We start from the raw sequence: 27,407 nt of genomic DNA, 5'->3' as shown, positions 1-27,407 counted from the left end.
AGCTATCGTATTTATATATCATTAGTAAATTTCGTATTTGATGAAGTGATGGGACAGTTTGTAAAAGTAGCTTATATTGTTGTAAACAAGACTGTAAAATGGTGAAAATATTTAGTAAAAAGTGGCAATGAATAAAAGTTAATTCATATTTCCCCCTCATACTTTTATAAAGTGTTGCTATTCTAAATTATTCATATAGCGCAATAAAAAACGAATAAATTCATGGACGGTAAACATGTATATACACATTAATAAACTCAAATATAGTGTTTTTTTAAGTAATCATTACGAATCAACAAATACTTCTATCAGTCCACCATTATATTTTTATGGCATAATTGTTCCAAGATATCTGATCATTAATCCGTATTAGTTAGATCCATTACTTTTTAGCTTGAAATATGTAATTAAAATTAAATGTTAATTGTTATGAAAACATTCAGAAAATGAAGACAAACAAAAAAAAACCAAGTAAATAACTTGCCATTTTTTTTTGTAATGACAACATATGGGCGATCACTTTTCTCTTTCGTTTGAAGCCTGTTTCACTTTCCCGCAGAAAATAGGGTGTCGAATCTGTCCTATAACCTCCGTTATATTTATTAAGTATTTAAAGATCGAAAGATGTATCTTTTATGATAATTGTGGATTAATTCGTGTAAAGATTGTTCTAAGTGATGTTGTGTAAGATCGTTTGTGTTCTTGCGATAATTCTGTAGCGTTTTTAAAAATTAAACATGGCCTCAAATCGAGGAATTCAGATTGGATCCGCGTGGTTTCAACGAAAGCTCAACTTGAGACCGCAACATCGGGGTGTGCATCTCGTTACGGAGGAGATCCTAAAGCAGGTGCCCGAGTTGTCGCAGTTTGCAGTCGGTCTCTGCCACATTCAAAGTGAGTTCCAGGACACTCTTGCCGCCGATGTTCTTCAATTCCTAGTTAATTATTTAAAGTTCAGTAAAATTGATGTGGTTATAAATAAAATGATGGACGTGTATTCGTTTTTCAAAAATGTTATTTTTTTTTAAAGTAAGACTTGACAGCTGAGTCTGATCAATGGTGTACGGTGTTTACAGTACTACATACATCAGCGAGCCTTGCGCTTAATGAGAGTTGGGACCCTGACGTCAGAGACGACATGGAAATGATGCTCAACAAAATTGTACCGGAGGGGCTCCCTTACCGCCACTCGTGCGAAGGTCCCGATGATATGGTAAGATAGACAGTCGACTTATTTTTTACTGGCCTTAGTTACAATATCGTAATTGTTGGATCATTGATTTGTTTTTGTTAAACAGTTTGATGACTTGTTTGTTTAGAATGTCAATGCATTTTCATTTGTTTTGGTTATCTTTAAAGTGAACATATTTCAAATATATTATGTTAGGTATTTTCATTATCATGTGAGTGCTAAATGTCTAAAGGTGGCATTCTTATCATGTGTATGTGATATGTTAAGTGTTATGTGGCATTAAAAACGAAACTATAAAATATTAATATATTATAATGATAATTTTTAAAACCAATTAAAATTAAAATGTTTATCATTATATATTGTCATAACATGTTTGAATTTGTACTGAGAAATGTTTTATCAAAAATTATTAATATTATTCTGTTTCTTTTCTATTAAAATTAGTCTTCTAACTTTGACAGCCGGCACATGTAAAAGCTTGCTTTCTTGGCTCATCATTGACAATACCAATCACAGATGGGAAGTTGAATCTAGGAACTTGGCAAGGAGTTTGGCTGTGTGAACATCGGAATCATGCTGGCAGCAGAAAGGTGTGTTTGATTATTTAAATAATTTTGTTAAATAATATTAAAATGTGTCTTGATGTTTTAAATCCCATACATACACACTTAAATGAAATTGTTGTGTAGAAAGTCTTAAAATACTGGCAGTTTAGGCAGTATGATTTAAACATGAGTAAAAAAATATGAATATATTATCAATTAAGAAACTGCATAAATTACTTTACGGTCGAAGGTAACAAACACTTGTATTTAATTAATATTATATAACAAATGAATTAGTCAAAGTTTTAAAACCCCAGTTGTGTTTGTGTCGAGTAAGAAATATTTAATGATCATTTGTACAATATAAAAGTGTATGTACTTTATCACAATATGTCCATGTCCATATGAAGTTATCCTTCTTTTCCCGATTGAACTTTAGAATTTACTTATTATTTTCCAAAATAATATATATAATCATTCTCTATTTGTCATTTTGTATACATGAAACTTTACTCAGTAATTATACAATATTTATGTATATGTATGGTGAAAAATAAAATTAATTGATCATCTTATATACATGGAATTTTACTCAGTAATTATAATATATATGTATGTGGTGAAAAATAAAATTGATTGTCTTTTAAATATATTAAATTTTTTTTACATCATTAACAATTTACACTAAAATTTTAATGTCCTATAGCAGTTTTCAATGATATTCTCATTGAATTATATTTCGGGAACGTGTAATATATAAAAGATGGATAAATATTTTACATATGTATCTAATTTTGCAGGTTGTAGTAACCCTGTCTGGTTGTCCACGTGATTCCCCGCTGTCTCCTGTATCAGCGGCGTCCTGTTCCAGTTAGGAGCGGGGGGGGGTCGCGACCCCCCACACGCACTCACACTCCCGCCCTTCATCAAAGAGCACCAGGAGGTAAAAATTTTGTATCCACCCGCCTAGATTAGTCCTTACTCTAACCTTCGAACGACAATATGTACATAAGATTAATATTTTGTAAACGCTCTGCATGGCAGTTTCGGTGGACTTTGTCATACGCTATCAAATATCATGTTTTTGTTTTTATATTGTCTCTGATACAGGTGTAGTTAATATAGCGAGTCACGATATTCCAATGTCATCTGTTAATCTGTTAAATGTACCGCTGGAACCATCTTTTATTACGTAGGAATTGAAATTATATGAAAGGACGCCATGCAAAGAGATCCTATTGTTGCGTTCAGATTTATAAACTGAACCAAATTCATTTGTACATAAGAAGTGATGTGCGAAATATGTAAGTTAGAAGTTGTTGTTTTGTTGTTATGAATTCGACATGTAAATAGATCACGCGTGGCTATTTGTCTCTGTAGGTTCGGTTACTAATGTTTCGGAGTGACTTCTTGCAACACTTATAGCATTTACTTTAAGGATACGTTCAGTAACCGTAGTACGAGTATTCATTGCCAACCTAAACGACATTTTTTCGGTTCACATCTATAAGTCATCAGATATATACCTACTATAAGTTGAAAACGTTGAATTGTTGTTGTTTAGGTTAACAGTGAAAACTCATACTAATGTGACAGATGTATTCGTTTGTTATTTACTATCTATCTATCACCACTGCACTTGTTCAGATATCGGTAATGTTTTACTTTCTTACATTAATTATTACTACATTTTGGACACGAGCTAGACTTTAAAGTAAAAATGGACACTCATTTCACACCAATTCGGATATGTAATCGCACTGGTTAAAAATCAGTTGTAAATTTAAGATATAGTTATAAATAGTTAGGTACTTTGTATGTGTACGATAGCTCCATCTCTCCGTGTTAGGTTAGACCTCTTAACTATTAGTATGTGAATTATGATGTCCATAGCTTTAAATGTGTCACGGCCGTTGTATCAACGGGTCCACGGGAAGACAATGAGCTAGAGATAGTGAAGTTAGTTGTAGATTATCATAACTGTAAGGTCATGTAAGTGCCTCGGATTTATGGGGTGTTTTGTTATCATTTGCGTGTAGAAGCTTGCGCGGGATGGGCATTAAGTAACGGCTTCCTCACATCCTGTGCTCTGTTTATTTATTTTGTTTATAAACTCCTGGCATCAGCTTCTATTTTTAAGGGCACAGACATCCAAAAGATTTATTATCTGTATAAATAAAATAGATAAAAATTATATATACATTGATTTGATACAATTAAAAAGGTATATATAGTTGTATGTCTTCCTATGTAAGTAACATCGGGATTAGTGTATTGGTAACATATTCGTTTTACGTGAATGGTCTGAGGGTATACACCAACAACCAAAACTTAACGTCACGTCTGTAACTTAGACTATGTAAAGATAGACGGCTTTAATATCAAACGTGGCGGTATAGCCGATAATATCCAATAATTAAGAATAAATGGTAGTCTTTTTATATGGATTGATTGTAGTAAGATTTTTTATTAGAATCATGTGTTTTTAAGATACGATACGTTTTGAATATATCTAAATGACATTCCATAAAAAAAAATAACGACACATTCCGGTGACATAAAGACTGGATTTAATTCTCGAGCTCGACGTGTTTCTCTTCGCATTGTCCCATTATAAAATTTTATTGATCGCTTATACTGCACAATTACACTTGTAACTACAATATAGTTAGGGTTTAAATTTATAAATAGTTGCATACAGATTTTAAGGTCGTTTTAAAGGTGCTGGCTGTGGAAAGATCTTTGTAGTGAATGCACTTTTATTGGCTGATGAATTTACATAACACGGTGGTTCGCGGGTAGCTAACTTAATATTACCTATTATATTAAATTAAAATGGCGCTGGCGCCACGATCCCGCATAGCGGGCGGACTGTACTTTGGTATAATTGTAAAATTGTAATTGACCATTCCGATTTTCCTACAGATTTTCATATAAAACTGCTAAGATAGTTTTGTTATAAATGCGGTAGGCGTTAAGTATAAATAGTTACGGAATCAAACGCACAAGAGAGCCGCGGCCAGCGCCGCCATGTTTGTCGTCGCATGACGTCACGTGATCGTATTACGTAGTACACATAGGCGCTTCAACGTTCGTCGTGTTTTGAATTGAACCGTTTGATTTGTTTAAATTTTTTAATAATATATCTGTAAGCGACGTTCGACTTTATATAAAAGTGTATTTTGTAATAGGTTCGTTAAGATTTTGCTATTTTGCACTTCGTTTATTAAACACAGCATTTTTAAATTATCCGCTTTCAATTTTGTATAGTGTTTGAGTGCAGGTTGCAAGTGTTCGATGACTGCTTACGTCTGTGCTGATGAGTGATGTTTTGTAAATATATGCAACTTTGAATTGTACAATAATTCGTGTACATATTGTGGGTGATGTTAAAATATTCAAATGCTATTCGTGTATGAGTGTTAGGAATGCCACTGCCATCGGAGATTTGCCTCTTTGTAACATAGTATAGACATTGTGTCTCACTTTGGTATGTCATTGAGCCGGTTAGTTTTGTTATATTATATTATAATCAGCTATGTATATGTAAAACGATTAAGTTGTAATAATATCCTTACAATAAAATTTAATGTTGTTTGACGACCAATTGTAGTTATGTTGTTCTATTTAGTTTAGCTTGTGTGATCCCATTCCAGGCTGTTTGTTACAACGAATATTAGTTATTACCTCGCTGGTTAATTTGTCGACCACGCTTCTAAAATACCCAATTTTATTTAGGTAATGTTTATAACACTTTTTACTATGTACTGTGTAATGATAAGTTTCATTTATCTTTTATGATGTACATAAGTTTTTGCTAATGCTGTACTTGTTCCACATAGCCGACTGATCTTTTTTTTTATAGACAAATAGCCAAAATTGCATTCAATCATTTCAAATGTGTATCTTACGTTTAATAATTTCCAAAAATATATATATTTACAATAATTATGAATAATTTAATGATTATATAAAAAAAATATAAATTCAGTAAATAAGGGCACGAATTTTTAATCTAATAATTTATCAGTATAGGTAATTTATTTGTTAAATGATATTGCACATAGAAAATGAGGTTGTAAACAGGATTTATTAAATAATCAAAAAAAAAAAAACATAATAAAGTGGACAAATAATTTGTGTGTATGTTTAAGATCAATAATTATGTATGTGGTTATACGGTACATTAAGGCCAGTTTTGTACTGAGAGTATGTCTTGTGAGGGACACTATCATTGACGTTTAATTGTATAATATAACTTGTACAATATAAATATTATAGATCCACAATTATGAAAAAGATTAAATATTTGCAAAAGTTATTAGTACGTGTTTTATTTAAGATCCCGATGTTCAGGACATAGCATTGTAGGCTCAGTTATTGTCCATTGACTACATTATTCATACATTATAACTACGCGCCCTCACTCCACTATTAATTCGCCTTAACCTCGACGGGATGCGGTCCTGGACTGTTATCTGCAGGAGAAAATTTAATATAAATATGTATTAAGATAAGTTATAGAAGAAATAGAGATAAATTATTACCGTCCAGTTTAGCTTGAACCTCGTCGAGGCCGTTCTTCGCTTTGTCCAGTGCGATGCCCAGCCCAGTTTTAATTAGACTGAATTCCTGAGTCACTAATGAAATTCTTCCTAATAAATAGTTCAAATTGTCATCAACTTCGGACATGCGTGTTGTTATCGCGCTCACCTGTGTATTGCGGTTTCTATTAATTATATGAATGTATGCCTTAATGAAACCTATTAAAGTGTAATATATATTACCTTCTCCTTCATGCTGTCCAATTTACTTGAGCTTCCATTAACGTATTGCGCGGTTTGTTCCTGTGATACAATTCAGCACTAAGTTAATTAAAATGTTAATATTTATGAGTACTAAGTTTATAAACTATGGATTTGATGGATGTTAACATTTTAATGTTACATTATATCAAGCGTCTCCTACATAGTTTAGGTTTTATTCGACACGCCATATTTGCACAAGGGTTCTACTTTGTTTCGGTAAGTACCACTACACTTCATAGAGAATATGGAGTCAAAGATATTTTTGACAGGATACATTGCTAAAAGAGCACTGGTTTAGGTGTCTTGTAGTAATCTTAAAGGAAATCTCTTAACTATAACATTATTTCTTTTTTCTAATTCTATTCGAAATGATATTGGCTGAATATACAGTGCACAGTTACTAGTGAAGTTCATAAAGCAAACGTTATAATCGATTGTAGCTTACCGATAGTTTATCGAGCGCCTGTCTGCTAGCTGTGAGCTGAGTGTACACTACACCCATCTGTCGCCACACCTGCGACATGTCCGTCTCAAGCTTGTCACTCAGGGCGTTCATAGCGCGGCTTTGGTTTGTCACTATAGAGGACTCTATGCTGTCGAACCTGGACAATTTATGAAAAACTATTATGTTTCAATAAAATTATAAATTACGCTTACTACATATTTAATTGGCTGACACACGGCCGTCTCAATTTATATATTTTTTTTCACTTGTAGGTACTATAAACGTAACGAAGGTCGTGCTGAATAGATATATTTTTTGTTAAAAACTACATACAGAATTTATACCTATACCTTACAATGTAAGACTTGCATCGTTGTAACGAGAGAATAGAGATGTTTGCATGGTATACTTGTATAATTTGTATGCAAATTAATTCAAGTTACTGGTGCTAGTTACCACACACCTATTTACCATGTAATTAAATATTAGTGATCTTCTCAGCTTTTAGATAATTTATTCTGTTATGTTCGTAGACGTAAATTTTGCGATTACGTCAAAATACTTACCTTTCATTCATGGTTTTGTTCAACAAATTGCTCTGAATTCTAATTAGCTCGCTAACTTCTAATGATATCTGATGTACTCCATATTCAATGCGTTTCTTTGTAGCTATGACATTGTCCGCTGTTTGCAGCATCACATGCTCATTTTTGGAGAAACCTTGCAACTGAGAAAACACTTATTATGAAGAATTTTAATTTAATATAATAAAAAGAAAGTTTTACCCTTATTATATTAGTAGTTGGAGAATACTTTAGGTGGATTAAGTTCAGATTTTGATATATTCTGTTCAGAAATATATTACGTTCTAGGAACTTTGCGTAAAAATAAATGGTAACTAAGAGACATGCATCTTTAGTCTGTTTCATGTGACTTTATAAATGTAACTGTCATGCTCTGTGCTTATACTAGTATATGTTTTCCTTCTAAATCTTCTGCTTAACGTAAGTTATTGAATGAAAAACGGGCAACGTACTCTGAACTTGTAAACATAAAATAAGCTAATTGATCCCATGGGATGTTCACAGAAAGAGCAAAAGAGGTCTATACTTGCTCACAAACTCTAATATTTATAAGATGTGAAATTTTAAAGTTACTTCTTCTCGAAGATTGGTGTAGCTCCTCTGTAAGTCCGTGTAAGCTCGTTCGCTCATGGTGTTGCCCTGTGTAAGGCTCTGTTGTATGTCCTCGTTGGTGGCAACAAGCCTATCCCCTAGTTCTTTCACTTTCATGTTCGTTTTGGCAACTCCTGAATATAAAAGGTAATATGAATCCTTTTTCCAGTAGAAATTTTAAAAGAAATTTAAGTTTTTTATTCAATACCTAAGCTGTCCAAGACAATTTTGTTTTAGTTTCATTTATTTGAATATAGCTTTAAATAAACCTTTCATAAATCGAATAACTTTTGTAGTAATTTATAGAAAAGAGTTCCTTACTATTAAAATCTTGATAACATAAAAAATACTTCAACTTACCCTTTTCCATAATATCAGTGACGTTTCGCTGTAGGGCGGCAATGCCCTCTAGTGTGTCATTGGTTGAACGCTTGATGTCAGCCAAATGCGGTAAATCTTTCCACATGCTCTCAGCATCAGACAATAACTGTCGGATCTTGGTAATATCTTTCTCTTGACGCTCCATTACTAAACAATAAAATTCATAATAAAGATAAATATAATTCAGTTCGCCTAAATATAGAATTTAAATGAAAATCGGTTAGTGGAAATAAAATCGATCTAGAAAAGAAAACGCTGTTCGGACGTCACTTCTATAAATTCCACTTGTTTTGCGACAATTTAAATGCTTACCAAAAAACCAAATTAAATTTGTTTCAGTCACGCAACAAGTGTGACAGAAATATTGCATATCAATGGTAAAACATAAACCTACATAGATATTAAATTCGCTAAGGTAATTAGTATCTGGTGGCGTGACTTATCTTGATCTGTACTTAGTTACTAGTGTAAAATATTATATACACGAATAATGTCTTGTAAGAGTTCATAGGGCAGATAACAAACCAAATGTTTTTTATCTATATACTACACTCAACTAAATCTGCTATAAGTTAATTATTTGGAGTTAACGAACTTATACCTTCAGTCATTTTACTGTGCCAAGCTTCATCAGCCAGCGATACTTCACTTAGTGGCACGAAGTCCGTCTGCACTTTACTAGCGGTTCCATTGTACTCGTTTAACTTCAATTCATACTTGTTCAAGAGCTTTTCCGTCTCAGATAATTGATTTAAATCTATAGCCACTTCTGCGCACATTGCTTGTAAGGCATCCTGAAATAGAAATACACTTTACGTTTTCATATTCCTTTGAAGATAAGACTCCAGTCTATAGAGGATGCCTACCTTGTTGATGCTGTTTTTAAGTTTTTCTATTTCGACTTTAATATTATCCAACTTAGCGTCGGTCGCGTCTAATCGCTTAGTTAGTGGATCCTCATTCGGAGTTAAACTATTGTCCATCTCGGTTGTTGTGCTGATTGGTTTCAAGTTACTTGATACCATTTCCGTAAGCGATTTTAGTGATTTCTGTATTTCTTCCAAAGCTTCATTTGTTTTCTTTTGAGTTTCCTTTTCTCTCTCTTCCTTCTATGTGAAAACAAAATTTTATTGAAGCAGATAGTGAAATTAAAATATTTTAGCTTATTGTCAATTGAATATATTATATTACCTGCAGGAATATATTCTCTACATTATATAATCTGTCGTCGAGTCTCGATATCGTGCCTTTCAATGTCTCCAGGTTCCTGTGTTTCTTCTCAAGACCAGCCATCATCTTCTTGAGTTGATCTCCGAGTGCTTTCTCTCGTAGTTCGTGTCGCTCCAACTTGTCCTCCGAGGCGCGGACGATATGAACCAGAGACAACATGGCGTCTCGGATGTCCTCGTGTCTTAAAAAAAATTGTAAACAATAAGTACGCATACAATTTCCATTATGTTCATATGATTAAGAATGATTATTATAGTCATACTATATACCTACCCCTAATAATAGTATTATGAATTGTTGTACGTATAGAATTAGAATATTTCTATAAAGAATATTGAACTGAATTGACAGGTACTCTTTCATGTTACAATTGTTGTCAGTAACAGAACAAATTTAAATCATTACCAAGTCATTATGTAATATGGTTTGAAGTTAATGTTTATGTAGTCATATTATATACGAATGAAATTTACACAAACATATGTTTTATTCAAAACACGATAAGTAGTATTAAAATTAATAACTCGTTTTTAGTAAGCATTATATTACAAATAGAACGTACCTACTAGTAGTAACAACTTGTTTTTAATTATTTGGGGATAAAGATTGTTTTACAAAAACCCTATCTTTATTAAAATATTATGTTTTGTGAAAACAAAACTTCAAAACGACCGACGTCGCTTTGTTAATAGATATCTACCTACAGATCTATCTACACTACACAATTTACAAATTTTACAGTAGAATGTATAGTACCTATTACTAGGAAGTTAAATATTATGTCAAATTGTTTAAATCATAGAATGACATAATAATTGTTGTGCTAATTTAATAAAATAGTGACGTAATACAAGTGTGCCTATATTACGTAACGGCCCTTAGTTTTAACAGTGGATATTCAATTCACATTCGGGAGAAAGGCGTTTACGCAACAAAAAAATTAAGACTAATTTGAGAGTCGTAAACATCTTTAAGTTACGTACATATGTATTCATATTTATATCGACGAGCAATTACTTTATCAACTTTATCATACCATCTAATGAGTATAGGAGTTTATCTATGTATGAAGCTAACATAATTGCAATTAGGATCGTTCAGAATGAGGAAGAATGTGTGTCATCGCCTTATTTAATATGCTTACGCTATATCAAAGTTGTATAAATTATAAAATAAATTTATTTTATAAACTATGTTATTATCAAATATAAAAAAAAAAATGTTTGTGGTGACCATAAACATGTAGATATTGATTTGCTTAAAACCTTAACCTATTTAGATTTGTTAGAAACATCAAATATATTGCACCTAGCAGTCCTCGTCGTAAAATTTTACTCCATCATAAACATCTTAAGCTAATCACATTCATCTGTGGAGATGATTACTTTACAGAACTCAATAATAGAATTCTTTAGCTGGCATTCGACGAGACAAACTTGACACAAAGTTTTAATCAATAATAATAAAAATAAAAAGATCAGTCGTGACTGGGAATTAAAATAGAAGATTTACAGTGGAAAGTCAGGCATATTCACTCATGCCTTTCTAGTGAACATTTGTAATTTTATGGTCGAGTGTACTAGTTGTAGGTGAAGTGTGAATATCTTCATTTTATAGGTCTACTTAAATAAATTAGTTATTAATTGGATGTATTTTTTTAAAGGATGTTGTATCATTTCATGCCATCTATTACTTGTAAGTTATTTATAAACTTAACTTTAAGACAACGAGGACGTTTCATATTAAATCGTATTTCCATTTTCATGTCACCTCTTTAAAGCTCAAGCCCCATTGTCCTGGACACGATCAGCTTCTCAATGATCACCCCATTTTGAATCATTACACTACATACAAGCTTCTATTTTTTTATTAATAAATCTTCTCACATTATCGTATTAATTTATTCAATTGATTGAGACACGGTATACTGAACTCTGAACATAAGGGGTAAATGTTATACGTGTAGAAAATAGAAACGACCTTCTGCATTCATGAACGTTGCTAGGATGCGAAATATATGACTCCTAGGATTTGCGCTTGGTCCTGTCTTCTTTTCGATTATAATCTAGTTTATTCGAAAAAAAAACACTCATTTAACGAAAAAAGGACGAAATGTATTTTCCATCTCGAATTTCGTCAAATAATTTTGTTTTTCATTGGTTTTTTCTAGTTCATTATTATAATTAAGTAACTAAACTAAAGCAGTTAAAAACGAAATCTTTAAAACATAAGTTTATGTTTAATTTCAAATCTGATTGTAATAAAGTAAGTACTTGGTTACTTTAGTTAGTTTCATGTAGTTTCTTATGTAATTATTCAATAAGTTAATAGTTTTAGATCAACAACGTGATAATACGTCCTATTTTTTTGATGAAAAGAATCTTTATTAAGAAACTGGCTATAATAATATTAAAAACGCTGATTTTAGACATCTGAATTATATTATTTAATTCGCTTTTGTGCATTAAATTCTAAAATATGAAACGTTATTTGTGGTACTCGTAAGCATCATTACTCATTATTTGTCTTAATTACATATTAAATACTTATCAACAGTGGACAACACAACGCACGAGATAGCTCAGCGGTGATAAAGTTCATGTTATGAAACATAAAACACCGGAACATATATCTTATACTTAGCTTGTTACCTTATTTTATATTAGAAAATATTTTTATGTAACTTACGTGACATCTCTTCCTTGAATTTCTGATGCCACAAGCACAACAACAGCTATCATCCACCAACCTCTCTGGGGACAAACAAACATCTTGTCTTAGATATTAGTTACTATGATATTGAACATGCAAGTCCAATTCCGAATCATATAGATGAGTTTTAAGCATTGTCTACACTCTACCTTAAAGCGGGAAGTATTAGATTACCTTAATAATTAATATTTATTATCCAAAAAATCAAACAGGATCTATGAAAAGTTAAAAAAAAGCTAATGGTACAACTACTTTAGGGTTAGGCAAATTGTTGTAAATATGCTATTAAAATTCCATTTAAACCAGGAAACATTGTAATAATTAATCTTTCTTAAGTTTAATTATTTCGTTGATTAGAAAATAGTATAAAAGACAAACGGATAAAACACATCTTAAGTTGTAAATATACGAGTATATTAGATTAAAAATTTATATTTATTAAACTGTAATTTATTCCAATTCACCTATAATAATTACGAAAAAAACTTGTTCTATTTGAAACTATGTTTTTAAAATACAGAAGATTAATTTTATTTAATTAATAGTTAGTTTGCTACGTTGTTATGCTGCCAATAAATTATATTATTTTTAAATAATAATTTACTATTATAATAAATGAAAATTATATTAAAATTTATTAATATTAAAGTTTTATGTTGTCGATCTGATCGTTTTCACATGCACATAAGAGTAAAAAGGACGGAGATACAAATATGAGACTGTCATAACAAAACTCACTTTGTTTACAAAATTTATCTCTTATCCTTGGCCTTACTATAAAGCTTTTTTACACGATGCTGATATAATTACACATATTTCAAATAAGATTAAAGTTCCACCCAATCCTACCGGTAGAACGTAATAGACCCCTGTGTACTGGTGCACTAAATAAATAACCGTTGAAACTAAAACGTAATCGCGTCTAGTAAGAGATAAAGGTAGGGTCGCCTTATCTTCGCGGTCACATAAAAGTCAGTTGTTCACATCTTAAATAAAATACTAATTCACATCGATGTTTAGAATAAACGAAATATTTATTTTCTCATTGATAATTTGTTTTTAGAAAACATACATCTTTGATATTATTTATCAGGAGTGCTTACGTTTTGTTTTTAGAAGATGATATAGATATTTAAAAAAAATGGTCCCTTTTTAAATCTAATGACCAGTTGTATAAGAAGCTAAAAAGAAGAAAAATTACCACTAGTGTCTTTTTTTATGATAAAGGGGGGAAAACTAGCCGACGGCCTACCTGATGGTAGTGTACTGTCATTCATTCTGAGTAAGTAATAAATAATAACTAATTTTTATTTGTTAGTTATTAAACTGACTTACATAAAATTTACAATTTATTATAACTTTAGCAACGTTAATTCATTAATGAATATGCGAGTACACCTTACAAGTAGTTATTAAGAGATTTATATATCTTAAAGATGATCACTTTACATTACTATATCGTATCGATATTAAGCTTGTGGCTTAACTTTGTGGCTAAATTTTGTTTAATTTTTTTAATCCTAAATATGTTACCAGCAATATAAACGATAAGATTATAGCAAGTGTTTAAAATCGATTACTCTAGAAAACACTCTGAAAATAAAAAAAATATTATTGTACTGCAATATAGATGGTGAAGAAAAAACATACAATTATCTTTATTTCATGGAAAGGTTAAATGTCAGAATCTTTATTGAGAATCAGCGACACCGTCCTGTAGGGTCGATCTCAAAAATTGACGATAAATACTAAATAGGAAAAATTCTTAAATATATAGGCACCGTTATAATTACATTTTACAGGTCTTCGATATTAAAATGTTACAAATTTTATAGTGATTGTTTATATAAACGCCTTTTAAATAAAATATAATTCTAATAATTTAGAAAAAATTACTGTCAAACTAAAAAAAAATGTTTTATTTAGAATTAAATATAATATTTATATAGTTATATACATAGATATCCATCAGAATTATCTCTAGCAACTTATGACTGCATCGTTATGTTCAAATATACGAGTAGATATCATGTGTTAATGAAGTTCATCAATGCTATTAAAGGTTTAAGTTATACATAATATGAAGATACCTACAGTTATATAAGGTTGTGATATATCTCAACTTGAAGACGTATTTATAAGTAAGGAAGTATGGCGTGTTGTTATGTTAATGTATTGGTAAAAATATTGTCTATCCACTTATAAAATGTCCAAAAAAATATCTTTACCAGCATTGAAAATTCATAAATACTTTTGCGTGTAATATGTTTGAGAGCTTTAGTAATTTTTATTTATTTGCTCGTGATGAATTTCATTTTAGATAATGATATGTTTTTACATCGTTGAAATGTTTGAAGAACTTTGCCAACGCTTCCTCAGTTAGAAATCTTTGTGTTAATCATTTATGGGAAGTCTGTTAAATAGCAAAATATCTTGAGCATGACGCTAAGAATTACGCAGTAGATTCCGGTGACAATGGAAAGGACCTCCTGAGCGAAAATGCTGAGTTTAAACCTTGGCCCAAATCCAGGTTTATCGTTTGGTTTCCAAATTACGTACACACCTAGTGCCTGTATTAAGAGTTTAGAGTGATTGAAATTTATTATTATCGTAGTACTATTAAAATTACTTTATAGCTGGTAGCTATAGGAGTAAACAAACATTTTGAACGAAATTTTTAATTTTTATAATCACTGGTATGCATAACATCTTCCAAAGACTTGGTTTGGTAATAATTTTGGTCGGTATTTTAATAACCCCAGCCAAAACCTGCTTTTGATATGATGCATATTAGCTTCGTGGCTTGACAATTTTCAGAAAACCCGTAATTACTTACGCAAAGAACGCATTCATAATAACTCAATTTCTTGTCACGACGAGGCGTGAAAAGCATGCGTCAACTTTAACGACTTGGGGCAATAAACTTTCGTATTCAAAGTATGCTATAAACCCCCATGATTTTCTAATATGAATATAAAATATTATTTTAAATACGGTATCATTACACCACGATAATTGGGAAATAATAAGAGTCATAAACAATCATTAGCTCGTTATTAAAGCTTTCTTTGGTATTATTTAATTTTAAAAACAAGATACTTATTTGTATAACACATGCTAAACTTACAGAGGCTTATGAACAAAATAAAATAATATTCAAATTGACAGTTAATATAAGTAGTTGTTAGGTCAAATACATTCTCATATCAAAGGTTAAAAAAGTAATGACTTTGATTACTAATGTTCACGGGATTGTCTTATTTGTCAATAATTTAAAGAACCCATATTATTATATCAATAATATAAAGATTTTATTAAACAAGTGTTTTGTTGTAAAAATAAACCATCAAATAATGAATAAGGCAGGTACCTCGACTATAAGCTTTATGTGACGAATAAAGATGTTTTGATTTGCTTACGAAACATAATAATAATATGTATTAATCATAATAATCTCATAAAGAAATTATTATATAAATTAGATTTGCGAGATGCAAATTAAATGTAATCATGTCATACGCGAACCAAGTCTCGCTAACGGTCCATAGCCACATATTGTTTACATATAAAGTATAACAGATATTAATTAACGATGTATTACAAATATTTAGTATAGTCAAATCAACAAACAAATAGTATCACTTACATACACTCCTGACATTAATCATGAACACTTTAAAAGGAGCTTACCATATTGAAGTGTAGCTCGTCCTGTTTATCTAATTTTGTCTATGAAGCACTGCCCTTTTTGTTTTTAACCGTGCGCTGGCGAGATGAAAGCGTATTGTATTTATAAGTGATGTGCAGCGAACGCTCGCGCAGTCGGTCGCGAACTGAACGAGGAACTTTTCTCAAGTGTGGACTCGCCGACTCGAGTCGAGGTGCGGCGCCGGCGCCGGTGGACCTAGGGTGAACGAATGCTACTATTTATTATGCCCTGACGTGCTTGATCGACATTCCGTATAGTTAAGCAGCCTTATTTTTGGACACTATCAGTCACTGTTCTGTTGTAAATCACCATTAATTAAAAACTTTAAGCGTGCCCGCACGGAGGATGTGAACGTAAATAGAGCTGAGTTAAAAATAAACAGCGTTTTTAAAACCGCCATCAAAGACCTCAATTATATTTGTTAATATTGCATGGATTATAAATGATCATAGGGTCGATGGGTTCAAGCGATCGCTTTCATGGCTCTAAACGGTTCAAAGATGTTTAGAATATTATTTGTCTTTTGTAAGGAATATATTCAGTGAATAAAAAATTTATTCCAGAAATAAATGTTTGGTGTACACCTTCTCATTTAATGTTATATTTTTTTAACAGTAGCCAGTTGACACTCCTTGTAGGGTAAACTTTGTAAATGACTTGTGAGCAAACAGAATGATTCAAATATTAATCATCAGTCAATATAAAGGACATTGCTCTGAGAATTTCGGTTAAGCTAACAAGATAATGTAGCCTCTAACGATTCCCCGGTACACTTATATTTTGTACATTTTCTTAGAAAAGTAGAAAATCAAACAAAGCTTATTTACAGTTTCTTTAAAGTTTAAAAATCTTTAACAACTTCTTAAAGTTTTCAAAAAATTCTAAAATTCTCGACCGATTAACTTCTCAAAGTAACATAAATAATTGAGTTGTTGGTAATGACAGAGTGATGAGCTGTTTAAAAATAAATCTATACTAATATTATAAAGCTGCAGAGTTTGTTTGTTTGTTTGTTTGAATGCGCTAATCTCAGGAACTACTAGTCCGATTTGAAAAATTATTTCAGTTTTGGATAGTCCATTTATTGAGGAAGGCTATAAGCTATATATTATTTTTATAGAAATTTGAGATCCGTAAGAAAATTGCTACTTCGTAACCCATGTTGTAAAATCGGAAACCTATTTACACGTGCGCCACAAAAGCTATTGACAAAACAAAAAATGTACTACGAGTTTGAAGTTCCTACCCATTAAATTCTAGAAAAATGAAGGCTTTTTTGTTTAAAAAAATTATTTAATCGTCAGAAGAAAGAAACTAAATCACAGTTAAATGTATATCGTAATATGAATCTTTATCCAAATTAAGCATTACCTTATAAAAACCATTTATGTAGAACTAAAATACTTTTTGTTTCATCCCAATCGGACGTTTCGTTTAGAAGTTGTTACGAGTAGAAGACTTTTAGAGTTGGTACCTAATAATGAATTATTTGACAAAGAGTTTTACCAACATAATATACCTAATATTAATCTTTAGTATTTCATTGTGAACAAGAGCCATGGAAATCATCAAATCATTTAATTTTAATTAATATCTTAGAATAGTATCCCAACTAATATTATAAATGCGAAAGTAACTCTGTCTGTTTGTCCATGCCTAAACCGCTGAACGAATTTCGGTATAGAGATAGATCTCACCCTGGGACACATTGGCTACCCGATCACGAATCCTGAATTCCGACCAAAAATTACACGGATGGAACCATGAAGTAGAGATGGGGTTCAGTGGCCGAAATAGCAGAAAACAATTCTAATGTTTACGCGTACCTGCAGAGTCGCGGACAAAAGCTAGGTGAAACTAATGTCTCCTATTTGCATAAACTGAAACTTTGCTATGTAAACACAAGGTGGAAAAAAAGTTTAATTCACTAATTTTTTTTTTTGCAGAATTTTCAAGTTTTTTCATTGTTATATAACAGATTTCAAGATAATATTGTCCATTAACATCAGTTTTTCCAGAATAATCTAACATACTGATGTATGTTCGATTATTCAATTAGGGTCAATTATCCATAATTGATGTGGATCGTAAAATAAGATTTGTATTCAATACACACAATAATATTTTCTTTCATATTGTATTTTTCATACGATAAAGTGATAAATTGTTGCTAGCCATTTAAATTTTAATGTGTTATAAGTGGCCATATACAGTTTGGAAATACATTTTTAAGAGGTGAGTAAATTATATTTATGAGTAGAGGTTTAATAAAATCGGTTTTATGAAAATAGTTTACTTCTGAGTTGAAATATTCAAAATTAATAATTGTTATTAAAAAACTATGAGTTATTTTTCAAAACGGATATGTTAATAATAATTAATTACACACGCATTTGCAAGAAAACCTAAGCAAAAACATCGTTAACACGCAACTTGATTATTAGTTCGTGTATCAAAATACATTGCGGGTTAAATTAGTTAACAGGCAATGATTACTGTACAGTCAGATATTAAATAAAAATTTTCCTCCATTTCAAACATTCGATTTTGCTGCTCTTCCTATGAAAGTTTGTTGTTTTTTTTTTACTTATAAATGTGTATAATACTTTACGTATCATTTATAGTCCCTGTTACAACAGAACGAATGAAAAAGTTTACAAATATAAGTGATTGTTATTTTAAAACGTTAAACCTCCGTCGTTTATTTATAGACATCCTACGAACAACTTCTTTAAAGTTCAAGTAGTTGAATGGTAAATCGTGACAAAATCCAAAACAATCATTTATAGCTTGTTTTCTATCTACGCATGTTGTTTGTTTGAACAGAATTAATGCAGTCGGTGAGTCATAATTTGTAAGACTGAAATGTTGCCATACTTTTTCGACAATTGTTTCTATCTAAGTAATTATGCCCCCAAAAGAATCACAGTAAGGTCTGTCAAAGTACAATAAGTGATAATAATCTTTACCTTCTAGTAGCGCTAATAAAATATACAATGTTTTTGTTAACAAAGATATTCGTGTAAGGATCAAAATTTGTTGCATCTAAACCGACAATGCTGTTCAATGGATCGTTGTTTAAAAAGAAAAAAATGTGTAACTAGACTAAAAGTTTTGGTGCGACACATTATTACATGTAAATCTGCCATTTTCTTATAAATACAGAAGAGGTTAGACGATTTAATTTCGAAGTATTTCTTTAAGACTGTCTTATGTTTTCGAAAAAGTATTTAATAACTGCCCGAAGCCACATTTACAGTTATGTCATCAAACCAATGATGTCACTGTACTGGATATGTTAACATCATCAGTTATTGGACCCACGATTCATTAGTACACTCGAATTCTCCATTGCCTTTGAATATTTCTGTCAGTATGTATTACAAGATGTTATCTAGTCACTAACGATCCGTGTTGATTACGACTTCGCATCGTCAGCCTAAATACCAAAAGGTTTAATGTTCCTATAAATTCTATCATGTTTGAATTCATGAAAGGCATTCTTAGCACATATGTAGGTACGAATGAGACGATGATGATATATTTTTTAATCATCATTGGCCACGCCGTGAGTCAAGACTGAGGCATACAGAATAAAGGAATAGAAATATAATAGCGGGAACAACGTGTCAGATAAATCTTTATTAAATAACTTAATACAACGATAACGGAGTCAACTACCAACTAAATAACAGAATTTTTAAATTTTTTGAAGTCCTACATTCCTGTGGACTATCCTCTTGTGTCTGCCCACACAGCCGGCTGTTCTGAAAGTTTTACCACATTCAGAACAGCTAAACGGTCTCTCGTCCGTGTGGATTCTGGCGTGGACTTTTAAAATATCTAAAGAATTGAATCTTTTCCCGCATGTCTCACAACCGTATTTTCTCTCGTTCGCGTGGTAGGCGTAATGCCTTCTGTATTGGGACAGTATATGGAAGCTCTTCCCGCAGACTTCGCATGTCTTTTTGGGTGTCGGATTGTGGGTGGCTTTGTGGACTATCAACCCGCTTTTGAATTTAAATTTCTTCTCGCATATTTCACACGAGTAACATTTGTCTTTCGAGTGTACGTCCATGTGCGCCTTGAGGTTTCTGGTGTGTTTCCCGCACACTTCGCACACCTTTAGATATTCGTATTCGGACTTGCGGACCTTCTTCCTCCTTATAACTTTCCTCGCGGGTCTCATTTGCGGGGATGTTTTTTTTTTCGTTGCCATGGTGACGCCGTCTCTATCCATCTCTATTTCATAGTTCTGTCTCTCTCCATCGCAGATTTCGTTCGTATGATGTTTATCGTCTAGTTGTAATTCCACTTTGATGAAGGAGGAGCTGCTTCTGAGATTTTTGTCCACCTCTTGACACTGACGTCTGAACTTGAACGCGTTCTCCAACTCTTGTAGACACTGAAGACATATTTGGGTGGGTAAGGTATCTGATCTTTGTATCTGGAAATTATATGTAATAAAAAATTTAGCACTATTAGGCATAACTTTTCTGATTATTCGATTCAGTAGCCTAAAAAAAACAAAAAACCTATTAAAAAAATAATGCCTTAAAACCTAGATTTGTTTAGGAAGCATTAATCAAATATTAAAAACTAATTTACTCATTCAAAAGAAGACTAAAGATTCTTGAAATAGGTATCTCTTCCGGGCCTCCATAGAAATAATAATTAGGGTCAATGGAAGCGAGACTTCTTGTTTATTTCTCATTTAATTTAAAATAATATTTTTATGAGACAATATATATATATTTCAACTTTGTTCAAACTCTCAATCGATCAAAATCCCTGGTCAATACTCTTAGACATTTCAATCCATCTTTTATCACTTGTTTACCCCTACTACTGTTTTCACGGACCTTATTATAAAATTACGTCACCGAAAGTTTTTGGCCGTCCACTAATAAATATTCCCAAATAACGGTATAACTTAATATGTATGAGTGACAAACGTACAAACCGTCAGTTCTGTGTTTACAATCCAGTCTTCTAGCATCCGTTCCCGCGTCAACCCTAACTCACCTCTATGCCACCGATGACTTTCAGCTTATAAGCCACATCGAGACCTTCGTCGTCTGTTTCCTCAAATATTTTCACACAGCCATCGTCGCTCGAGCAGGATCTGCACACATTGGTCACTTCATGCTTCGGTTCCATGGCGATCTTCTTCAGCTCGTACAGCTTCACGTCGTCTTCGAAATCTCCGTCATTAGCCTCCTTTGCTTCGTGCTGGTCGACATATCTGGACACGTGTTCGTAGTACGGCCACTGCTCGTTCAGTATGCCTTTGCTAGCGAATTTCTGCTTCCACTGAAATTTATTTTCTAGTATTGTCCTTACTTGTTGTTAACATGATCTCGGTTATAGACAGATAATATCTATATTGTAAAAACAAACTAATACGACAAGTGTTCCTTTTTCAATTTACCTTAAAAGTCTTCAATAAGTGCCGCCAAATTTCCTCTATTTCTAGAAGACTATGATCCAAAGGAATTCCCATTTTCCTGAGTTTTTTCTCCACTTCTCTGGAATTTTGAGCAGAATTTATTATTTTTAAACACAAAACAAAGATGCACTTACTAAATACAAGCAGTCATTTACCGCCACGGTGTCTCCTTTTTCTTTTCCCACATTTTAAACAATTGTTCTAATTCTGTTCTAGTACTTATTAAATTAATCACCCACTCTTCTTGCCCTACAAACAAATTTTCATATTATATCTAAATCAATTAACAGTGTTGCTATTCACCATGCAATTTTTTTTTTATCATTATTATTAATACAACACTCATTATTTTTATTAAAATGGTATTTCGACACTGCGTGTTGCTTGTAAATCAATTATTCTAAAAAATGTTAGCAAGCCGAGAAGAATAATCATTATTCATAAACAGTACTTTCGAATATTATGTACTATGATACAAAGTATACATATCCCAAGCAGACTTTTTTTAAGTTGTGTAACATTTAGTATCCAGTCAAATTATTTATTTTTAAACATGTGTTCTTATTTTGAAAGTTAATTGCGTGGAATTAGTTTTAGTAGTTAACACTGACGTCGCGTCACAACATCGCACTCGGTTGACAATTCGTTTAGTTTATTCTTTACAATTTATTATACAACTCATTTATAATACTCTTTTTACCATTTATTAATTTTCCAAAAATTTTAACACTTTTATTTACCTCAATATATATTTTTATGAACAATATTAAAACCTAATTAATAATTACTTTTTGTAAAAGTTTACAACTGCTTTAATACTTTTTTTTTGTTATTTAAATTTTTAGCGATTCTTATTCCTCTTTGTTTAAAATATATTCTAGTACATATAGTCGGATTTGAATTTCATAGAATTAGAGTTATCTCATCTCACAGATAGATTTAAAATTATGTGGATAATATTTAAATTTAAATCCATAGACAAATATAAAAGTTATCGTATAAAGGAACTGCGCCTTCACCTCACCGGAAGTTTAAGTGATTTAAGTTTATTTTTAATGTTTACATAAAATTTAACATCAAATGATATCGGAAAACATAACTTTTTTATGACGTAATATAACCAACGACCAACGGCGGCCAGTTTGATGTGTTTATAGGTAGTAAATTATATCCGGCTTACATATTATGTTAATTTAACAAAAACTAATTTTCAAGTGTTTAATAAATTGTAGTTATAACTGTAGATTAATAATCAGAATCATTTCTATTTTGAAAGCAGATATATCAGATCGTAAAAATAATTTAAATGACTTTTTATTACTGGCAACGAATATTCATAGTGACATTAAAATTGAAAAAAAATATAATGCTAAAAACTCACAGCCAAGCAAAGGGTTGAGACTCATACTGCTTTCTCCGAAATAAACTTCAAAAAGAGAATAATACATCCATGAGATATTGTTTGTCGCTTTAGCTTTTTGGTACTCCTGAAAATTTATATGAAATTGTAGAATATAATGAAATAATATAGAAAAAAAAAATTACAGACTAAAAATCTAATGTTCTTATTTCTATATTTTTAAAATAGACTGTTAACACAGATGATATAACCTGTTATCACAGATACATATATATGAAAATCAAGTTTTTAATAATGTAACTTACAGCATATATTGCAGCCCACTTCCTGCTGAGGTCTCTGCTAGACAGACAATGTGGGAAACCGTACTCCTCTATCATAATCTGACGCAGGTTACTATAAAAAACAAATATATATAGCAATTTGTTATTAATTTCACCAATATATATATATTATATGTCCTGTTGTCTTAAGTTATTAATTTGTCAAATCAATAATCAATAAATTTTTACCTCCACGCCCATTTCCTGTCCCTAAAAAGCCAATCATTCTGCATTCTAATCTGAATGAATGATTCTGTGATATCTCTGGACCCTGACAAAAATATAGCAAAAATGAATACATTAAATGTAAAACAAACTATAAAATGTAATGTATATATAATTAGGATTATAATGAGAATATACAATGGTTACAATTTTTTGATCATAAAAATTAAGCGAACCTAACAATGTTTGAGCCTAAAAGTAGCACAAAAATTACATACATACATTATATTTTTTTTTTATACAAAGTGGATAAGATATGACAATAAACGAACCCACCCACCCCTGGTCACAATACCAACAACCCATGTACCGCTTAGTTTAGTCACTAAATAATATGTTTCATAAATAATATTTTCAACTCGTAACTATCAAGGTATTATCACCATGACAACGGACTCATAGAATGTAGCTAGCTTTGAATGAAGCCTCTAGGTGACGTATGCTAATACTCTCACAAAACGAAAAGAATCATTTCTCAAATTCCACGAAAACTTATCTGTTTTCATAAATTAAGGAACTAAGACTAACTAAGTAAGTAGTAAGGAACTAGTAAGTAGTAAGCTTACTAACTAACTAGTAAGTAAGTAGCTAACTTACTAGTAAGTAAGTAGTAAGCTTTCTTCGCTTCACCAACCAATGTAGGCAGACAGTACTTCATTCAAATAGCGCATCGAGTTTCGCTTGTAAATTTTAAAAATTCCATTGTCAGTATTAGTTAGGCTTATTACCATAGCTAGATGTAATAACACGTTTTTTTGAGTTTTAATAAATTCGAACCCTCTACATTTGTAAGTGGTCTATGAAAAACAGGTTTCCAAATTATTTAGTTGGTAAAAGAATATACTTTTATTATAGCAGCCAGGAAGTGACTAAATATTTTATAACATTCTCGCCAACCTTGGGTCCAAAATGGTTATTTGTGGGAAACTGGACCCCAAATAGTTGACAGTGAATGTACGACATTATACGCTTAGCTTGTGTTATTATTATTTTTTTTGTAAATCACAATTGCCTCGGTTAATTAACAGGCGTTCAAAATACAGGCATGAGATTCTATTTTGGAGATCAGCTATTCGCACATACCGGAAGGGATATGAAAACTATCGTTATAGTCCAGAGGCATCAAGAAAACCAATGGCGCGAAGGTAGACTTAGTATTTATCTAAGATTTATTCAAATGTGACTGTTTATATTAATTGGGATTACAAATACGTATTAATAACTACGTAGTTATGCATGGGTACATTGGTACCAGAAATTCTAGTGACTGTACCAGTTAAATCACCCGATATTTTTTTTAAATTCTATTAATTTTTCGTTCCATGAAATTTGTTCGGTTTTTTTTTTATTTAAACGTAATACTCTTAGGTACTAATAACGCAGGATTTCCATTTATGGTCATATCATCGTGTCAACGTAGTAAACTCACAATTTTATTGCTATTGAAATCAATATACCATACCAAAACAACAAATTATAATATTATTAATAAAAATAATATCACAAACGATAATTTCAAAATAATGGACAAGCCCTCACTATATACAGTAATATACTATAACACAGCACTTCACTGTAATCAGAAAGATATGTCTACGAACTCAAACAAATGAACCAGTTAAGAATCGACAAACGAACTTACATTGGAATTCATCATCTGCTTCATCTTTTTTTTTCTTCTCTCTAGGTCTATGTTTTAAGCGGAACTCTATAGCAGCCATACCACCAGCAGACATACTGCTGAGGCGTTCCAGATATTCTGGCTCATATTTAGTATGATACTCCAACATGGGGTCATAAAGTGGCCAGTCCTCAGAATCTATACTATTTCTCATTACCAATCTGTACTTCCTCTATAAAAACAGTATGTAATGCTAAAATAGATTTGTTTGTTTATCTTGTTTCTAAGTTTAAACTGTTGAAATGTGAAGCTAGTGCCTTAACAATACTATTTTTAATTATTAAATATTATATACAAACTGTATGGGGCATATAAAAAAATATAAAATTGTGGTCTATGCCCAGAAGATTACCAGGTTTCATAAAGAGATCTGTTAAGACAATAGAGTATTAGCACTGGCAGATATTAATAAAATAAGTGTAATACTAACATTAAATGTCATTCTAATGTAATGCCATAACCCTTTAATATCTTGTATGCAACAGTCTAGCGGAAGATCCTGGCATCGTAATGCATTTTCAACTGTCCTGAAGAAAAAGAACTAATTAATATCACATTCAACAGTACAAAATTAATATATGAATTAAATATATGAATTAAATTATTTTATTTGAATTGTATAATTGGAAACATACCTCCACATATGTTGAAAATCAAGTTTAATTTCTTTGGCCTCAGATATGCATATTATTAATTTATGTCGCCATTCATCGGTCCCTAAAACACATTGGTTGCTTATTATACAGTAATATTAAGGTTATGTGCTGTTTAATAAAACTTACATGATTCATATTTATCTAAAACTTGAGTTTTCCCAAAATGTTTGTCAAATATTTTGAAATATTTCCACTGTTTGTTGTTTGTTTTCTTTGCTATTCTGTATGACTGCAATAAAGAAAAATATTGTAGGTTAAACAAATAAAAAGTACCGATTAAATCTTAAAAAACTTACATCATATGTATATGACCACTTCTTGCGTACATGATTGAGTGTCATCTCTTCTGGAAATCCACTTTTTAGTAAAATTTTATAGAATTCTCTAGAATAAAAGAGTCTCTATAAAATTTTGATATAAACTCCTATCAAACTTGCGTTTGTCTAAAATTCTATCCATATTACAGCACTCACCTCCAAGGTTGCTTTTTTTTTCGGAACAGCCATTCATTATCAAAACGCAATTGAAAAAATCTTTTCGTTAAATCAGATGTCCCTGTAACCAATATCAATTGTCTTAAATTAAGAATCATTTGAGGAAAAAAAACAAAATTGTAATACACTTACAAACAAAACTTTTTTCCTCCATGGCTAAGAAAATATGTGATACTTTCCGGTAAGGCTTACTTATCTAAATAAATATTTTAAACAAGATGTTACTTTCATAAATTACACTTAGTTCAAATTCTTGTTGGAGAAAAAAAGTAAACAATTAAAAAATCAACATAACAAGTTTTCACTGATTAGTGATTTGAGATTTCATAAAGACGCGTCGCGAATTTGACATTGACAGATAAATAGACTTAATACCTACTTCAATAGAAGACAATTCCTAAACTTATTTTATATTAACCATTTTTCGGAATGTAATTTATTAAATTTAGTTTAGTTAATAGGAAGAGTTTATTCTTCCTGAATCATATTTAGACTTAAATTTAATCTAAAACTAATCGTTTTATCCAATAAGCCACAGTAAATTACAACATTTCGATGATCAAAAAAATAGGAATATATAAGAATTTCATATTTAGGTAGCTTTAGTTAACCATATAAATCTGCTCAGCACATAAAAATGAAATAACAACTTACTGAATTGTTAAATTAATAATCAATTTAATTGGAGCTGGGTAGGGCAGGTATAATTAAAGTTATTAAATATAAAATATTCTTGTTAATTCGTTGCTAGTAAGTAGATATTGAACTTTCTTTGTGGGTTTTACTGCGATTGTACCTACTACCTACCTGTGTATTTTAAATTAAATAACTATTTGACTTTGAAATAGAATGAAAACGTCTTTCATTCATTACCTTATTTGAGCCAATATTGTCATATTGTCTACAACGAGCATATTATTTCTATTTATAGCAAAAAAAATAATTAATTCGATCTAAGCAATTTAAAGATATACTTATTTTTTAATCACAATTAAAATGTGCATACTCTGTAATTCATA

General features: G+C 31.2%; 3 protein-coding genes across 7 annotated transcripts; 1 reads left to right on the top strand and 2 right to left on the bottom strand.

Moving 5' to 3' along the window:
• Positions 1–502: 502 nt before the first annotated feature.
• Positions 503–6,061, top strand: LOC116771542 (UPF0047 protein YjbQ). The gene is made up of 4 exons (XM_032663421.2): positions 503–894; positions 1,077–1,213; positions 1,657–1,785; positions 2,541–6,061. The coding sequence occupies exons 1-4, from the start codon at positions 738–740 to the stop codon at positions 2,613–2,615; spliced, it is 498 nt and encodes a 165-aa protein (XP_032519312.1). The 5' UTR covers positions 503–737; the 3' UTR covers positions 2,616–6,061.
• Positions 5,812–16,349, bottom strand: LOC133319269 (myosin heavy chain, non-muscle). Of its 2 annotated transcripts, none has more exons than XM_061523104.1 (12): positions 16,182–16,349; positions 12,468–12,532; positions 9,741–9,960; positions 9,416–9,655; positions 9,151–9,343; positions 8,529–8,696; positions 8,151–8,302; positions 7,560–7,720; positions 6,994–7,150; positions 6,528–6,587; positions 6,288–6,453; positions 5,812–6,218 (listed from the first exon to the last, which is right to left on the bottom strand). In XM_061523104.1, exons 1-12 carry the CDS (start codon positions 16,182–16,184, stop codon positions 6,175–6,177), a joined length of 1,629 nt encoding a protein of 542 aa, XP_061379088.1. In that variant the 5' UTR covers positions 16,185–16,349; the 3' UTR covers positions 5,812–6,174. The 2 variants fall into 2 exon arrangements, with proteins under 2 accessions (XP_061379088.1, XP_061379087.1); XM_061523103.1 differs by having other exon boundaries at positions 9,416–9,658; positions 16,182–16,347.
• Positions 16,350–19,823: 3,474 nt separating this feature from the next.
• On the bottom strand, positions 19,824–26,714 carry LOC116771543 (uncharacterized). 4 transcript variants are annotated; one of them, XM_061523305.1, is made up of 14 exons: positions 26,521–26,714; positions 26,368–26,449; positions 26,191–26,278; positions 26,021–26,123; positions 25,874–25,955; positions 25,669–25,765; positions 25,200–25,410; positions 23,522–23,603; positions 23,315–23,405; positions 23,031–23,136; positions 21,805–21,898; positions 21,632–21,728; positions 21,226–21,513; positions 19,824–20,605 (listed from the first exon to the last, which is right to left on the bottom strand). In XM_061523305.1, exons 1-14 carry the CDS (start codon positions 26,540–26,542, stop codon positions 19,901–19,903), a joined length of 2,148 nt encoding a protein of 715 aa, XP_061379289.1. In that variant the 5' UTR covers positions 26,543–26,714; the 3' UTR covers positions 19,824–19,900. The 4 variants fall into 4 exon arrangements, with proteins under 4 accessions (XP_061379289.1, XP_032519313.2, XP_061379290.1 ...); XM_032663422.2 differs by having other exon boundaries at positions 19,824–20,647; positions 26,521–26,713; XM_061523306.1 differs by having other exon boundaries at positions 19,824–20,647; positions 26,191–26,295; positions 26,521–26,711.
• Between the last annotated feature and the right edge of the window lie 693 nt (positions 26,715–27,407).

This window comes from Danaus plexippus, chromosome 17 (genome assembly GCF_018135715.1).
Source record: "Danaus plexippus chromosome 17, MEX_DaPlex, whole genome shotgun sequence".
In the NCBI taxonomy this organism is placed as follows: domain Eukaryota; kingdom Metazoa; phylum Arthropoda; class Insecta; order Lepidoptera; family Nymphalidae; genus Danaus; species Danaus plexippus.
This window is presented reverse-complemented; position numbering and strand designations above follow the sequence as displayed.

Coding starts and splice junctions, on each gene's coding strand:
- LOC116771542 (XM_032663421.2), top strand. CDS start 738: ATGGCCTCAAATCGAGGAATTCAGATTGGATCCGCGTGGTTTCAACGA. Junction 1,214..1,656: donor GCGAAGGTCCCGATGATATG/GTAAGATAGACA, acceptor TAACTTTGACAG/CCGGCACATGTAAAAGCTTG. Junction 1,786..2,540: donor ATCATGCTGGCAGCAGAAAG/GTGTGTTTGATT, acceptor CTAATTTTGCAG/GTTGTAGTAACCCTGTCTGG.
- LOC133319269 (XM_061523103.1), bottom strand. Junction 9,961..12,467: donor ATTCAAGGAAGAGATGTCAC/GTAAGTTACATA, acceptor ATTTTTTTTAAG/ACACGAGGACATCCGAGACG. Junction 6,588..6,993: donor AGGCGCTCGATAAACTATCG/GTAAGCTACAAT, acceptor ATTGTATCACAG/GAACAAACCGCGCAATACGT.
- LOC116771543 (XM_032663422.2), bottom strand. CDS start 26,542: ATGGAGGAAAAAAGTTTTGTTT. Junction 23,604..25,199: donor AGCAGATGATGAATTCCAAT/GTAAGTTCGTTT, acceptor TATTTTTGTCAG/GGTCCAGAGATATCACAGAA. Junction 20,648..21,225: donor AAGTCATCGGTGGCATAGAG/GTGAGTTAGGGT, acceptor TATAATTTCCAG/ATACAAAGATCAGATACCTT.